Source organism: Heliconius melpomene, chromosome 9 (genome assembly GCF_056956725.1).
Source record: "Heliconius melpomene rosina isolate 202511_hmr_F chromosome 9, ASM5695672v1, whole genome shotgun sequence".
Lineage (NCBI taxonomy): Eukaryota > Metazoa > Arthropoda > Insecta > Lepidoptera > Nymphalidae > Heliconius > Heliconius melpomene.
Window position 1 is genome coordinate 2,477,751 of NC_140397.1, and position 16,297 is coordinate 2,494,047.

A 16,297-nucleotide genomic window follows, 5' to 3' on the forward strand; every position below is an offset into this window, starting at 1 on the left:
AATTATTTTTTCTAGACTTTTCGTTTTTTCATATAATCGATATTAATAATGTAATAATAAAGACCTATAATAGAAAAGCATAAGAAAATATAATAATTTATTAATCATCTTGTTGAGGTGTTCGTTTATGGCCTTTGGCTTCGGCCATTTAACAAACAATAACAGAGATGGACGATGGGATGTCCTAGCGAGATATTCTGTCGGCGTACTCTGTTAAATCCATGAGAAAACACAAAAATATATTTTCAATTTGCACCAGAAGTTCCGGAGATAAAGAAATTCAGACAAACTAAGTCTATTGCTTTAAAATATGTTTTTAACAACTTCACGCTGTATCCCGCAAACAGCAGGGTAGGCAGAGGGAACCGAGTGTTAAAACACTCCGTTCTCCACTTGCCGCCGAATTTTTGAGGCATTGTATGCCTCTCAAAGGCAGGAAGAAAAGAAAACATTCTTAAATAATAATCAATCTTCTCGACTGGGAATCGAACTCACAACCTGTCACACGCTTCTACTCCCGCGCCACGAATGGCCTCACTAAAATATTAATATAGATAATAAATATTTTAAAACAAGCTATCATTTTCGAGCTCATTTCATTTCTCTCAGTATATTGATATCATAATCAACTACGTATTTACATATAATATAATTGGATTAGGTCAGTTGCAATTACGGACATTATAATTGAACACTAAACAGCAACTAAATGTATTTCGATAGCTGTACTAGTGTTTTCTCGTGGTTTTGTCTCGGTTTTTATGGGATATATTTTATTTTATGTGATTACTAGTATCTTTTCGTTCTTCTCGGTTTATTTTTATTTAGCTTTATGTCTTCTTCTGTTCACAGCAGGATAGGCAGAGGGACTTAGTGTTAAGAAACTTCAAGCTCTTTTAAGTCGTTGCGTGTTAAGTTGGGAAACTCAACAAATATTATGAATTCATTCCCACGAGTGGGAATTGAACCCGTAACCGATACGTTTCAAGTCACTCGCTTGTGCCACTGCGCCACTACGACCTTTCTTGGTTAATTTAAATGTAAATGTTCATTTTAATAATCCATAAATATAACATCTGAAAAAACATTTATGAAAAGTGTATTTTTTTATTATATTAGTTTTTTTTTCAAAATATCAAACTTAAATTGGATATCACTATCCAAAACGAAATAAATATCTTAATAATTGGTTAAATGAAACCATACCATCTAGATATTATTATATTAATCAAAAGGTTCCCAAATTAGATTTTTAAACTAAAACCGCCATGTCAATCAGTCAGCTCGGCCAGTGTCAGTCAGTCTGACTGCAAAACGATGCTGCCTAAAAAATAATTAATTCTAAATTTTAGTACAGGCCACTTGTAGCATAGAGGCACAAGCGTGTGAGTTTAAACGCAACAGGTTCGATTCCCACTCGAGGAAATGAATCATTTCTTATTTTCATTTCATCGTTTTGGTGTCGAGGACTTCCCCTTTTCCTCGCGGCGTTGGCTTTCGTCACTGATCAAGGAATTAGGCGGAAACTGAGGAACGGAGTGTCTCAACACTAGGTTCCCTGTGCCTACCCTGCTGTTTACGGAATACTGAGTGAAGCTAAAAAAATTGTAAAAAAATATTATAAGATTCTTTACTACAATCCTATAGTATTTAAATAAAGCGACCTCTAAATTGTACTATAGAAGGAAAATATTGCATTTTAATTTTTTATTAATCATTTGCCTGGTTTCAAGTAAGTTACAAAACTTTATGGTCGAATAATAAAAAGGCATTAACTTTAATTACTGTTTAATGATTTGTAGGAAATTACATAAAATATTTATTTATTAAATACATATTAGTATTTAACTAACATTGAGGCCATGATGACCCAGTAGCACAGTGCCTGACTGTAAAACGACGGTTTTGGGTTCGAATACGCATCACTGTCTTCATTATTTGGTGAAAAATCGGGAATAAAGTGTTTGGGGAACAGAATGACTAACACTGATATGTGCGGGATTCAGCGTGAAAGTAAAAAAATATATTTTGCTATTCGAATCAGTAGTTCCTGAGATTAGCGCTGTTTTGGAATATTATTTATTATATTGCATAACAGAAGGCACCAGATAATAATCTCTTCATCAGATTTCAACATGTTTTTCGTATTATATAAAATTACTAGCGCCCCGCTCGCGGTTTCACCCGCGTGAACTATGTTATTATTAATTTCTGTCTCCATGACTACGTCCTAGTGACGTCTATGCAAAATTTGAGACTTCTAGCATTTGTAGTAACGAAGTTTCATACAAACTTTCGACCCCAAAAACAACCCCTTAGAAGTCGAATATTGCAAATTCCCGTCTTAGCGAGCACTTACGTCCTATAAGTAACCTCTATGCAAAATTTGAGATTCCTAGCACTTGTAGTTTCTGAGATTTCGTGATGAGTGAGTGACCTTTCGATTTTATATATATAGATATAAATGTCAAGATCTCAAAATAGATAAAAAAAAACATCGTATAATATTTAACATTATGCATATAATTTGTATACCAATGTATAATTTTATTTAATTAAAATATTAATTTTGAGGTCAGTCGTGGCGTAGAAGCACATGTGTGTGGATTCGATTCCCACTCGAGGAAATTACATATTTAATATCTTCATTTCTTCGCTCTTGTGACGAGGCAACGCGTGGCATTGAGTTCCAACCAGCACAACCTCCAGGATTCAGCAGAATCTGGGGAGCGTAGTGTCTTAACACTAGGCTTCTTCTGTCTACCCTGCTATATGCTGCATATAACGTGAAGATAAATAACTTTAATTTTTCCTATGTACCGGAATCGAACCCACACCGCTACCAATCAGGCTCAAACCAAATCACACCGGCATCTAATATACTAAAACTTAATTTACTCTTGTGTCGACCCAAAGCGCGTCCCTCTCTCTGCCTACCCTACTGAATGAAGGATACAGCTTGAATCCATAAACCCAATTTTTTTTCCTCAACCAGAATCGAACCCATACCGCTATCAATCCAGCACGAGGCAAACCACACCACCATCAATATCTAATATAGTAATAGCAAATTTAAACTACCTAATTGCGACCACTGCCTCACTAGTTAAACGTTACTTGAAGATCGTAAATCTTAAGCTAGAACATTAGCACAGTCAGACCGAAAGCGAAATGATCTAGCCCGAAGCATTTAGAAATTTTTTTTTTTTTTTTTTTTTTTATTTCTGTCAAATATCCATACAACTATATATTTACATTGATGAAGGCACTACAAAAAACCACGAAGGTTTGTCTCGAGTACCAAAACTCGTCTAAATTATAGATTTAAATAATGTTTTTTTAATAATTGATTTAAGCTCCTCTGAGTAATTTTACTTCTTATTTTAGGGTCTAGATTATTTATTAAGTTAGGAACCATGTATGCCCGGGTGCGCTGTCCGTATTTGTTACTAGCTGATAGTGAAACTAATCTATTTTGTGTGATATTACGTGTTGCAATTTTATGAGAAATTTTATATTGAAACTGCAAGTCGAAATAATTTTCTTTTAATATTGTAAAATTAATTTTATCATAAAGGGGAATAACTTGGCAGTATTTAAAGAGAAGGTTTTCATCAGTTGCCGCTTGCAATTTAATTTTTAAAGGGACGATGTTCTTCAATATTCTAACCTGCAGCCGGTATATGTAACTCAAGTATGTTTTGTCCGTTCTGCCGTAACTACTAAGTCCATATGACATAATTGAGTCAGCTAATGCGTTATAAAGCATCATCTTAGTCTTATACGTTAATCTATTCTTGACAATAAAAATATTTGCCAAAAATGATCTTAGCTTATCACATACATAATTAATATGCTTATGCCAGTTGAAGTTGTGATCAATAGTTAATCCTAAATATTTATGGGATAGTGCTACTTCAATTGAAGGACAGCCACAGTGGCTACTGGGGTTGTGCAAGCAGCAGTGAGTGTGAGCTATAAGACTACAATTCATATCGCTACCTGCTTTGAGGTTTGGAGAATGAATATGTATCAATTTAGTTTTTTGCGGATTTAATACTAAATGACTATCATGACACCATTTATTTAACATATCGAAATCTTCCTGTAATAATGTCATTCCTTCATTCACGTCTTTAGCAGCTACAAGCAAACAAGTATCGTCAGCATATTGATAAGTTATACAATTGTTAAAAATTTTACTCATATTATTTATATAAGCTATAAAGTGTAAAGGCCCCAATACAGAGCCTTGAGCCGTGCCCTCCGAGACTTTTATGCTAGTGCTAAAACTGTCGCCTATTTTTACGCAATAATTCCTATCTCTAAGGTAATTTTTACACCATTTAAACAATGGACCCCGTATTCCGGTGTTTTCTAATCTTCGTGCAAGTATTTTGTGATTTAATGTGTCAAAAGCACGGGAAAAGTCAATAAACAGCGCCAAAACATGTAGTTTCTGATCCAACCACGTATTTACTTGGTCCGTAAATGTTGACAATAACATTGTCGTATTTTTACCTGGTCGAAAACCGTACTGTGTATTGTTCAGTATATCATTTTTTTCGTAAAAAGACTGAATTTGATTACTTATAAATTTTTCAGTAATTTTATTTAACACAGAAGTTACCGTGATCGGTCTATAATTGCTGACATCATCTTGTTTTCCTTTTTTATAGACAGGTCTCACACAACCAGCTTTTAATTCATCCGGGTAGGTGCCCATTTCAACGCTAGTATTAATAAGTTTGGCCAAAGGTTTACAGATTTTTTTCATCAATGCTTTAACTTCAAACCCTCTTATACTATCAATACCTGGGGCTTTATTAGAATTTAAATTTTTAATTAATTTTAACACGTCATTTTCAGATGCTTTTTTAAATTTTATGCTACAAATGGATGAATGATTATTATCTATTGTACTATCTAGTAATTTTAATTTACAATTTGGGATAATTTTTTTAACGGCATCTGAAAAACCTACTGCGAAGATTTGCGCAATCTTTTTCGGTGACAAATTAGTACAATTAAATGCCGACAACACTACTTCGTCAATTGACTTGCATATTCTGCCCGAGATTTTATTTAGTATATTCCACAGTTTTTTAGTATTCCCATAATTCATATTTATTTTGTTTTTATAATATAAATTTCTATAGTATTCAATAACTTTATGAACTTTATTCCTCGTCTTATTATATTGTAGTCTTAGGTAAGCATTATACGGATTACGTCTCCACCTGTTAAATAACTTATCTCTTTTTTTAGACAGATTAATAATGTTTTTATTAATCCAGGGTGCAACGCGTAAGTTATTTTTAGTTTTACAAATAGTTTTTCTAGCTTTCAAGTATGCGGATTGAAATAAATCTTTAATATATGTATATATTTCCAGTGGTGTGCCTAAATCATCAACGCGCTCCCAGTTTGCATTACATAATTCCTTTCTTAATATTACAGAGTCGTAAACATTCATTTGTTTGTTAAATTGACAATTATTGACCGGTGATTCATAGACGTTGCATAGTGCAACGACGGTAAGCCTATGGTCCGCTAGTACAGTGTCGACTGCAGCGGTGAACGGACTGATCCCGCGCGACCTTACAAATATGTGATCTATACACGATTTCGTAATTGTTTCTAATCTCTTTTCAATACGCGTATATTCTGTAATACCACAAAACAGTCCGTTCTCCGCCATCAGATCGAGATAATTATCTCTTATACTTGATGATATTCTTAAGTCAAGGTTCATATCCCCTGCTATTACAATATTTAATGACGTAGGTACATTTTTTAAAAGTAGTGAAAGTTCAGATACAAAAAGTTGCTTATTATATGAGGGAGGTCTATAAATAGCACATATTGTGACAGCTTGGTTACAAGGAGTTTTAATCGTGCCTACTAGTGACTCGAACAAATATGTATTATAGTTATAAACTGTGAACTTTAAATAATCTTTTATATAAGTAATTATACCGCCACCTTTTTTATTTTTGCGTAATTTTGTGTACATTTTATATCCCGGAATGTTAAATAAATTACTAGTTTCATCTGACACTCCTACCTCCGTTAAAATTATAATATCAATGGGATGTAATGTTACGTCTAGAATTTGTAATAATTTTGAATAATTTTTAACTATTGATCGAATATTTATATGTATACATAAAAGATTTATATGACTGCTAGGTATTTTTTTAATAAAGCTATTGCAATTTATACAATTATTTAGTTTTATTATTCCTGATGAGTTATTTGTGTTATCCATCTTATTAATATCATTTTGCTATGTCTATAATTAAATCAGCTTCACGCTGTATCCCGCACACAGCAGGTTAGGCAGAGGGAACCTACTTCATTCCCCACTTTCAGCCAAATTCTAAAGGCATTGCGCGTTAAATAGCGTAACTCAACGCCGTGCTTTGCTTCGACATCAGAGGAAATGGAAATACAAATTTAAATAAATATTTCATTTCCCCGAGTGGGGATCGAACACACAACCACTCGTCATCTAGCGCCAAGACTGGCCTCATGTCTATAATTAAATGATTGTAAGATCTATTATGCATAATTATGTGATGACTAAAACGGTAACGGTGGCGTGCCATTGGAGAGGCCTATGTGCAGCAGTGGACGAGGACAGGCTGATGATGATAATGATGATGATGAAAACGGTAAGTCATTTTAAATGATTTGGAGTCTTGTCCTAGATGTATGATGATTTGGGTGTGGCATGGTATACATATATGTAAAAAGGTATATAAAATGATTCTAAATAGTTAAATGGTATTAATCAGGGTACGTAGAGGGAACCTAGTGTTAAGACACTCTGTTAGCTATGAACCACTTAATTTTCGAGACGACTTTTGTCGCAGAAATTAACGTCGCGCTTTGCCTTGTTTCCAAAGTGAAAAAACGAAACTAATTCAATTATTCGAATAGAAACCATATCCACTACAGTTAAAATAAAATGCAGCGTTAAGTTCCGCCATACTATTGTATACAGAGCTTGGTTAGCGGAACTAAACACCACACATAGTCTACAAAGGGACTATATCCGGGATATAAACATTCCTTCAAATGGAATTTAGGCCCACAAGCATCGCGTGCAGCCAGGCACGTTCGCGTTAAATAATGTTATTATAGTGCTCTTAAAAGAGATTGACACGACAAATGGAATATGGAAGTTATTTTTTCTTCTTTTATAAGTTTATATACTTTTTTTATAAGAACTATGTATAAATATAATTAATTATAATGACTTTAGCGATATCTTTATATCAATTATTGTCTGTATGTGAACCATATTAATATTCTGGCAACAGGTATCTACATTAATATAAGAAAAACTGAAGTTTGTTCAAAAATCTATTTTTGCATTGGATGGGTAATTTATCAAAGGAGGATATTGTTTAAACTCACTGTATCAGCTATTATAGAAAAAAAATAGAATTTAGCACTAACTTTTCTAACATTCCAATTGAAAAGTAGGTTCATAGGTAGGTCTTATTGCTTTTTATTACACTCACGTACAGATAAACATTAGATAATTTGAAATTTTATTCAAACGGTGAACGAAAGAGCTGACCAAAATAATGAATGGCTAGTGAATGAATTTGAAGGTATTACCGTTTCTATACATGTTAATGAATGAACAAGAAATAGTGAAAATATTAATATATAGTTCATATTGGTTGAGAGAAGATATAAGAAATAAATTTCTTGCTATGATTTATATGAAGCAATATAATAAAAAACCTTTTTTGTTACTTTAGGCATTCATAATTTAAAAAACAGAATTAAATGACCTGAACCAGTCAATTAAAATTGTCCATTTAAAGACTATCATAATTTTATAATATTAATAAGTAATTTATAATTAAATTTCATTATCATCAGCTTCCTATACCGACATCACCGTCAGGGCTTCCACGCGCTATTTGACATATGCCAGACATAAGGGATTATTACTAAATATTGTTACTTAGAAAACCTCAACTGATAAATTAAGAAATAATTTTAAAGAAGTAATATAAACAAAGAGTTGGGTCCGAAGAGCTGAGGATCGAGTGTGGTGGCGAGAATTGGGGAAGGCCTATATCCAGCAGTGGACAAAAGATGGCTGTTGATGATGATGATGATGAATATAAAAAAAATGTCCATTTAAAAATTTATATATCCATATTTTATATAATAACATTTTTATAATATAAATAAGTCACCTGTTTCCTTCACCTATCTAACGGAAAGTGTAAACGTCGCACAGTGACGTCACCGTCAACCATCAGAGCAACCACACGCAAGTTGACATATACGAGTACATAAGGGATTATTACTTAACACCGTTGATTAGAAACCTGAACTGATTACGAAATGATGATCTGATGATGCTAAACAGGTAGATGGTAACGTTGGTAATCAATTGTATGTGGTAGTACCAGTTTATGGTACTGCCACATGTGGTGGTGTTGATGTAGTATGGTGGGATTGAATTTTTTTAGCTTATGTTTTGATGAACTCGAATCTCTTCTTTTATTTACACTATTTAATTTAATAATTTTAATTCAAATCAAAATTTAAAGCTTTTTCTTCTTTTTACTTTAAATCTATATAAAATTCTTTCGTTACTGAGTGTACGACAGACAATGATAATCTTAATTAAATGTACAGACGTAACTACTGGGCTTAGAAAAGGTGGGGAAGGAAATGTATAGGGGTTCTAAGAGAGGATCTCTTAAAATTTACGAGAGTGAAAACGCCCTAAATTTAATTTTAAACGTCCTAAAACCCACGCAAAAAATTATACTTAGCAAGTTAGTAATATCTAAAATTTCCATCAAATACGATTTAATCATTGATATTTCAACTTAACAAGCTGTCATATTTAAATATTAATCAACGCTATCGACAGCTATACTATTCACGGGCTACGAGTATGACGCATACAAGAGAAGCCTGTTTAGAAATATTTACATACAAAATTTTGCAATATTCGTTCACACAAAAGCTATATTTTTTTCATATATATAAAAAGTTAACATAGTCATCTAAAGCCTTCTCTTGGACTCCATCCAAACGCTCTAGCTCAGGCTCTATGTTTTCTTATGCTAAATATGCAAATTTAACATACTTAGGATTCAGGTATTAAAGTACATATATTATGGATTTTAGTATGTTGATATATATATAAATTAAACAAAGCGCAGTGAGTTACGCCACTCAACACAAGAGATCGTGACAACTGGTTGGAAAAACGCAGTGTGTTAACACTAGCTATCCTCTGCCTACCCTGTTTTGAGGGGAAAAGCGTAAACCTGCTTAGTTTAATCATAGAACTAGCAAAGATGACTTATATGTCTGCTGAATGGGATCTCATTTAAATATTTATTTTATGCAATTTTTTGTATTTGTTATTATAGCGGCCACAAAAAAAACATCACCTGTAGAAATTTCAAGTGTCTAGCTTTGGCGTGATATATAGATACAAAGCCTGGTGACAGACAGACGGATAGATAGCGGAGTCTTAGTAATAGGGTTCCCTTTTGGGTACGGAACCCTAAAAAGGAACAAGATGGGTGATACGTTTTAGTATTATCATCAACATATGTTGTAATGTGATCCGAGGGGTATTAGGGTCAGTACACAGTGCAAGGTCAGTTTTTTGCTTTTACTTTATACAATATAGTTTTTGTTTGGGTTTTTTAATAACCATGGGGGCCATTTATCATTTTCATATTGATGATAGTGTAATTAACATGGACATATTTTAGGTTAATAAATATAATATTCGTTGATTTTCTACTAATACTTTAGAAAAAATTGATTACAATCTTTTTTGGTTCCCGCACACAGCAAGGAAAGCAAAAGGAGCATAATGTTAAAACATCCCGTTCTCCATTTCCTTGTGTGTTTACATTGCGGAACTAAGCGCTGCGGTTTGCCTTGACAAAGAGCGAAGAAATGAAAATATTAAACATTTAATTTCCTTTTCCAACCACTTGTGTCCCTGTGTTATAACTGGCTTCAACTGTTTGGATAAAAATACATATTAAATGTAATAAGACTTAAGCCATAATTTCTTATAAATGAAAAATATCTAGATTTAAAACTTTTTACAGATATTAAACTGCAAAGAAAACAATTAGTGCGATGGTATTCTCTTTCATTTAAAAGTTCTCAAGCTGAACGCTCGGAATTCCATTCAGCATTTATTACTTCAGGTCTGGCTAGGTGGGACTTGCTTTGCAAATTGTTCTTGTATATTTTTATTTTCTTCAAATTTCTGTAGTTTTTGTGTAGATTTATCTTTATTGGTTATAGGTGTTTTTTTTATTTTGTCACTTTTTCACAGATATTGCAAATATTCCGTCCTATTCCTCGCTGTAAAAAAATAATAATCTCTTAGATGGAATCAATATCATATTTTACTCCATTTTATCACTAACCTAAATTTGATAAAAACTTTACTTTCAAAATTGATTCGAACCTACACCTATCCTGATATGTTCCAACTGTACCAAATACTAATATTAATCGAAACCTTATATAGAAATTCTTTGCACAGGTCTCTTATACCGTTGTATAGGAAGAAATTCAAACTCGATCAACTAATCTAAGAACTTTTAACTTACCCCACTATAAATAAAAAAACACCCTCAAATGAATTCAAACCTACACCTATCATAACATGCCCTCATATGCTAGTTGCTAAAAGTAATCAAGGCCTGGGTTAATAATCTGAATGCAAAACAAAGAAGCGTTGCACCGATACAGTCATCATCATTAACCATTAGTTTAAATCGTTCTGTATTTATTTAAAGTGTTACATCCGCTACTAAAGTATTCATATTATTGTATGTAAAAAACTTCTTTTTTTTCTTCTAACATCAAGATAAGCGCTAAGCGCCGCACCCGTATGTGCCTACTTTATATTACTGACATTGATAGACAACGTCGAAATTAATAGTCAGTCATTAATAGGAAATTTCTGTCGATTTCTTTATAAAATGTTTCATATTATAATAAAAATTGGCTACTTTTTGTTAAATTTATTAATACTACTGGTAGGAGGACGGAGTGTCTTAACACTAGGTTCCCAAGTTACTGCCAGGGTAGAAAAAAAGAGTAAACCAAAAAATAAATAAATAAACAATAACACTATACATTCCAATACGTTTCTAATTCGAAAGATCCTAATTTTTCCCTATGTCCAAGAGCTAAAATCATAGCTTTTGATTGTTTATATAATGTAGCCAGACACCGTGCGGCGTTAACTTCTGTAATTGAACACGCTATTAGTAAGTACAAAATGGAGTAATTTTTTCTCTATTCTCTTTTCAATACGTAAAAATAAATCACAATTAAAAAAAATAAACCAATGTAACCGAATCCTACCATCAGGGAGAAATACCACGTGGGTGTCTGAATAGTGCTACAATATTATCAATGGCATTTGAATGAGCACGCAACAAAAGCGTTGACCTGGTATTGACATCGAGACAAGCGTAAGTAGCCCAAGAGTTTCCAAATAGCTCTAAATTGATGGACATGGACCAAAAGTTTGGGTAATTTTGGTTAGATTTAGTAAGTACTTTTGTTTTAAGGTATGTTTAAACCAGATTATGTTAAACAGATTCTTTTGTTTTTTGGTTATCTTGGAGATTATTTTTTTATTTAGAACAGATACAATACACATTAATTCGAGGTAGTCTTGAGGTTCGATACTTAGCGAACTTAGCACCAAAAGCATCGCTTGAAAACCATCTCAGCTTTACCAATATGTACATTGAACGCTGACCTAGGAACTATGTCGAAACTGAGGATACCCCAGGAAACGATGGCTGGATGTCATGATGCAGGACATGAGAGTTAATGGATTGACCAGCAAGGATTTTCAAGACTATGCAAATTGTAGGTTAATTTGGAAAGTAAATGCTGGCAGTAAAAGCTAGGACCAATGCCAGGTTGAAGAATAAGAGATACAAGTACCTAATGGTTATGGGTTTTTTACCTATTGTGTATTTGTTTTTCCTTTCTGAGACTGTCCTAATCATTGTAATTGTATTTATTTTGGATTTTATTAAATCCTTTGTGTTATTTATAGTTTTTTTATGAAAATATAACAAAATAAAAACAGAATTTCATAATATTTTATTGATTTTTATTTTTAATCTTACCCCCAATGCTCATGAAAAATACAAAACTTTTCGTTTTTAAAATCCAACAAGAATTAAATATGAATATTCATTTCTACACATTACACAATTTAATAACATTAACACAAAAACCTAATTTACACTAAAAATTAAAAGTACAGGCAGGTGCGAAATTTCGTCATTAATGCATATATATAATATTAATTTAAAAATATTTAATGTTTTTATATTGCAATGATAAGTATCGAATTTCGTTACATATTAAAATTATTAAAAGAATCTAATGTCTCAAGACTGGTTGACCTTGAACTAAGTTTGAGTATTACAAATACATATATATACCTCATTGAGAGAAGTGATTTGGAAATTCGATCGACATATTTGGTTATTACCTAAGTTTTTAAGTAAATAATATTTAAATTACATCTAAGTAGCGCAGTGGAATGATTTAAATAGGTATAATAGAGTTGATAGTGGGTTCGAATTGCATGTTGAGTTAATATTTTAATTAATTTTGTTAAGTTAAAATTAATCCAATTTTGGAAAATTAAAAATTAAAAAAATCGGTATTGTAAATAAAATAGTTCAATGTCTGTAGCGAATAGTAAATGCTCCTATTTGTGAACCTTATGCATAGTAGAAGGAACCTATTGTTAAGACATTCCTTTACCCAGTTTCCGCGCAATTTTCGAGACGTTATATTATAATTGCGGAACTGAACACCGGCTTTTGTAATCACAAGTCATACAATTCCAAAACAGATTCATATATCTATCTAACATATTAAGTATATCTAGATTTAAACATATTATTATGAAATAATTAATATCTATTAATATTATATTTTATACGTGTTATAAATAATATAGTGTTAGGAGACGCTCGGAAGTTGTTTGACAATGATACCGGCTGAAGTGCGAAGCTAAATAGAAGTGGATTGACAAGAATCTAGCTCACCTTGGCCATTATTTCCTATTTACCTGAGCTACGTCTAGTATTAATGTGGACTCGTAAAAACTTATTTTTTCTAAACTGTATTGAAATAAGATTTTTTCCGTAATTTGTTTTATACAAAAATATTTAGGTACACTCTATTAATATTTTATTTTATTGTGAAAATTAAAATATTTTTCTTAATTGTTAATTTTAGTTTATAGTGTTTTTAGTTTATAGTGTTAAGACACTCAGTTCCTCAATTATCACCGAATAACGTAACTCAACGCCGCGGTTTCGCCTCAACTACAATTTCTTAATTATTAGATTTGGAATATCATTTGTAATCTGTTAGTTCACGATAATAAATTCTTAGATAATCTATACATTAAAACAATTGACCTTCATTGTGTGCGGGTTCAGCGAGGAAATATTTAACAATATCATTACACGAACTCACGTACTAACAAATTAGTTTCGACTGCGGAAATTTAATTTTACAGTTAACTTTAAAAACAAAAGTTATTTATGAAAATACTTAACAAAATTAAAAACCAATTAAGTAACTGAAGCGCACTTTTTGCACTAATTAAGGAAGTAGCCGGTGCCTTTTGATATATATGCATTGTTACTTCAACCGGTAAGTAAATGACGTATTTAATATTAAATCGATTCCTGTATCTCAATTTGGTTAAATTTAACCGTAATGGGTTTGTTTGCGCGCACAATGTGAAAAATAAAAGGAAATATCGTATATGCAAAGTTGATATTTCTATTTTATTGTATCGATTTTTATTATATTACTTTAATTTGAATTTTTTTATATATATTATTTTGTAACCTAGATACCTAGAACCTATAAGAATCCTAGACATCTATACATACATAATATTAAGTAATTTTTACGAGTTTTATTTTATTACTCTAAGTATAAGTAAGTGCATTTGAAAGTAAAAAAAACATTACCGTTTTGTAAGGATAACGCGAAGAGCTCGTCGTCTTGCAGCCATCGCAGCTCGCTAATTATAGACATATCAGCTTGGTACGACATCAATGTGTCATGATAACTGCATAACAACAAATCCACAAACACTAGCAATTACTAGGTTAAGCACAACACTATCGATATCTGTATCATCACAACACTAGCACGCATCAAACGTCAAAACATTACGAATTATTCATGAGAAAAAACCTCGCCATAACTTTGTGTAACACTTCTTCTTCGTTTTTTTTTTAATTTTGAAAAGAAAAAAAATATTATATACGATGGTACAAAGATCAAAAATCACGAGTTTAATCGCTCGTGGCTCGTTACGAAACGTCAAATGTGACAGGTGACGTTTGACGATCGCAAACACACGGGGTGAACGAACGCGGTGCGCGCGCGCAGCTGACGTGCTCAGCGCGTCGCCGTAGCACACTGACTGAGGCGAGCCAAACCACATCACTTCGGCGGGGGGGCCGGCACTACGTCCTTAAAAGTTGAAACGATACGAGTAGGTACATCATCGATAACTCCTGTTTTGAAATCAATAATTCGCATCACTATCTCGCGGGTAAGCAAGGGCATTAGCCCTCGTTTTATATCTCGAGGCAAGTGTGCGTTATAATTATTTTTATTATTTTGGCAACTTATTCAATGGTGAGTTTATGGTGATTTTATGGTGCAATTAGGTCCTTACCGAGCTGAGGGTTCATGTTATTTGCTAGTGATTTATGGGTGTCCGATTTAGCAATTTGTTGTCAGGTTATGGTTAAAGAATCTTTATACTGTATATAGTTTTTTCTTGATAAACATACATACATACGTTTCTATTATAAGTATGAGTTAACTATAATTAAGTTTTTTTTCTATTTTAATCCATTTTGATAGAGTTCACTGTGTTATCTAGTTTTCACCCACCCAGATGTTGCGTGGTGGGTGACGATATCTAACTCGGTCATATATCATTATTAGACCATAAACACTTCAAATTTTCACATACTCATACATAAAAACACCTAAAAGAATTAAAAACAATAAAATCTGAGATTCAAATATTAAAATAATATTAATAAATAAAACTATTTTCGTTATATTTCGTAATATTCATGGACACGTGGACCAAATTAAATGTTAGATACTTTATCTCCGCAACTATTTATGTAGACATACATACATACATACAAACGAGTTCAAATTTAAACAGTCTTATCAGTTCCCTAAGCTGTGATAATGCTTCTTAAAACATCGTCGGGCCGAAATTACGAGATGCATCTTTGTATTGCATCATGGAGATTAAAAATGTTTCATATATGGTTAAGGAAATTCCATTTGGCTGTCTTGGTGTAGTTGGGTGTTATCTGGCTGTAAAAGAGGTTGTAAGTTCGATTTTTACTGGAAGGAATAATTATAGTTGAATTAGAGAAGGGGAACGGAGTGTGTTAATACTAGGTTCTTTATGTCTACTTCTTCCTCCTGGCATTAATCCCGGCTATAGCCAGGGTCTGCCTTCCTACTCAACCTACTCCTCAACACTTTGCACGGTCTTTTGCGTCCTTCGTTCTTCCTTTTTGTAGTTCTTTATGTCTAGTGTGCTTTAAAATTGATTTTTATTTTTCAGTAGTGATATAGTGGTAGAAAAATAATGGTATGGCTAATGTTATTAGAAAATTAATATAAAATTATAAATCTCACATTTGTGTAAATGTTTCTATTGGTAATTTATGATTTTGTATGATTGTTACAACCACTGTCATCGGTCATTTAAAACAGAATATCCTTACTTTCTAATTTGGGAAAATTAATTATTATTTGTTAATACTTTCATTTCTTCATTCTGATATCAAGACATAAAACGCGGCGTTAACTTCCGCCACGCATCACACGATGCCACGAAAACTTGGCGAAAAGTTTACCACACTAAGGTACGCACTAGGTTCCAATGATTACCCTTCCATATAAGAGATACATCAAGGAATACAGAGAAAAAAAACACAATTATTCTAAAATCATAATTATTTCCATATCTAGACAATATTATACAAAAATCTCAAAATTAACAACCAAGAAGACCGAGAGAACCTTCAATTATACTAATTATGATGACCCATCCATATCCATATCCATACAATAACAGTATTGAATCATTGTCAATTACGTCATTCCACTAACTGGCCAGTCATCGAAATCATCACGCCATACTATCACAGGTTTTTGCTCT

At 32.5% G+C, this 16,297-nt stretch overlaps 1 protein-coding gene across 3 annotated transcripts in view; it reads right to left on the reverse strand.

The window, feature by feature from the left end:
- Window positions 1–16,297, reverse strand: part of cv-c (RhoGTPase activating protein) — a 283,691-nt gene that overhangs the window by 239,452 nt on the left and 27,942 nt on the right. The window contains exon 1 of one of the 3 annotated variants that reach the window (XM_085190196.1): window positions 14,058–14,505. The exons of the other annotated variants lie outside the window; for them this stretch is intronic. Within the exon in view, the coding sequence (XP_085046322.1) occupies window positions 14,058–14,142 (85 nt within the window). The 5' untranslated portion in view covers window positions 14,143–14,505. Of the gene's footprint in view, window positions 1–14,057; window positions 14,506–16,297 lie in introns of those variants that run through there. 3 annotated transcript variants of the gene reach the window in all.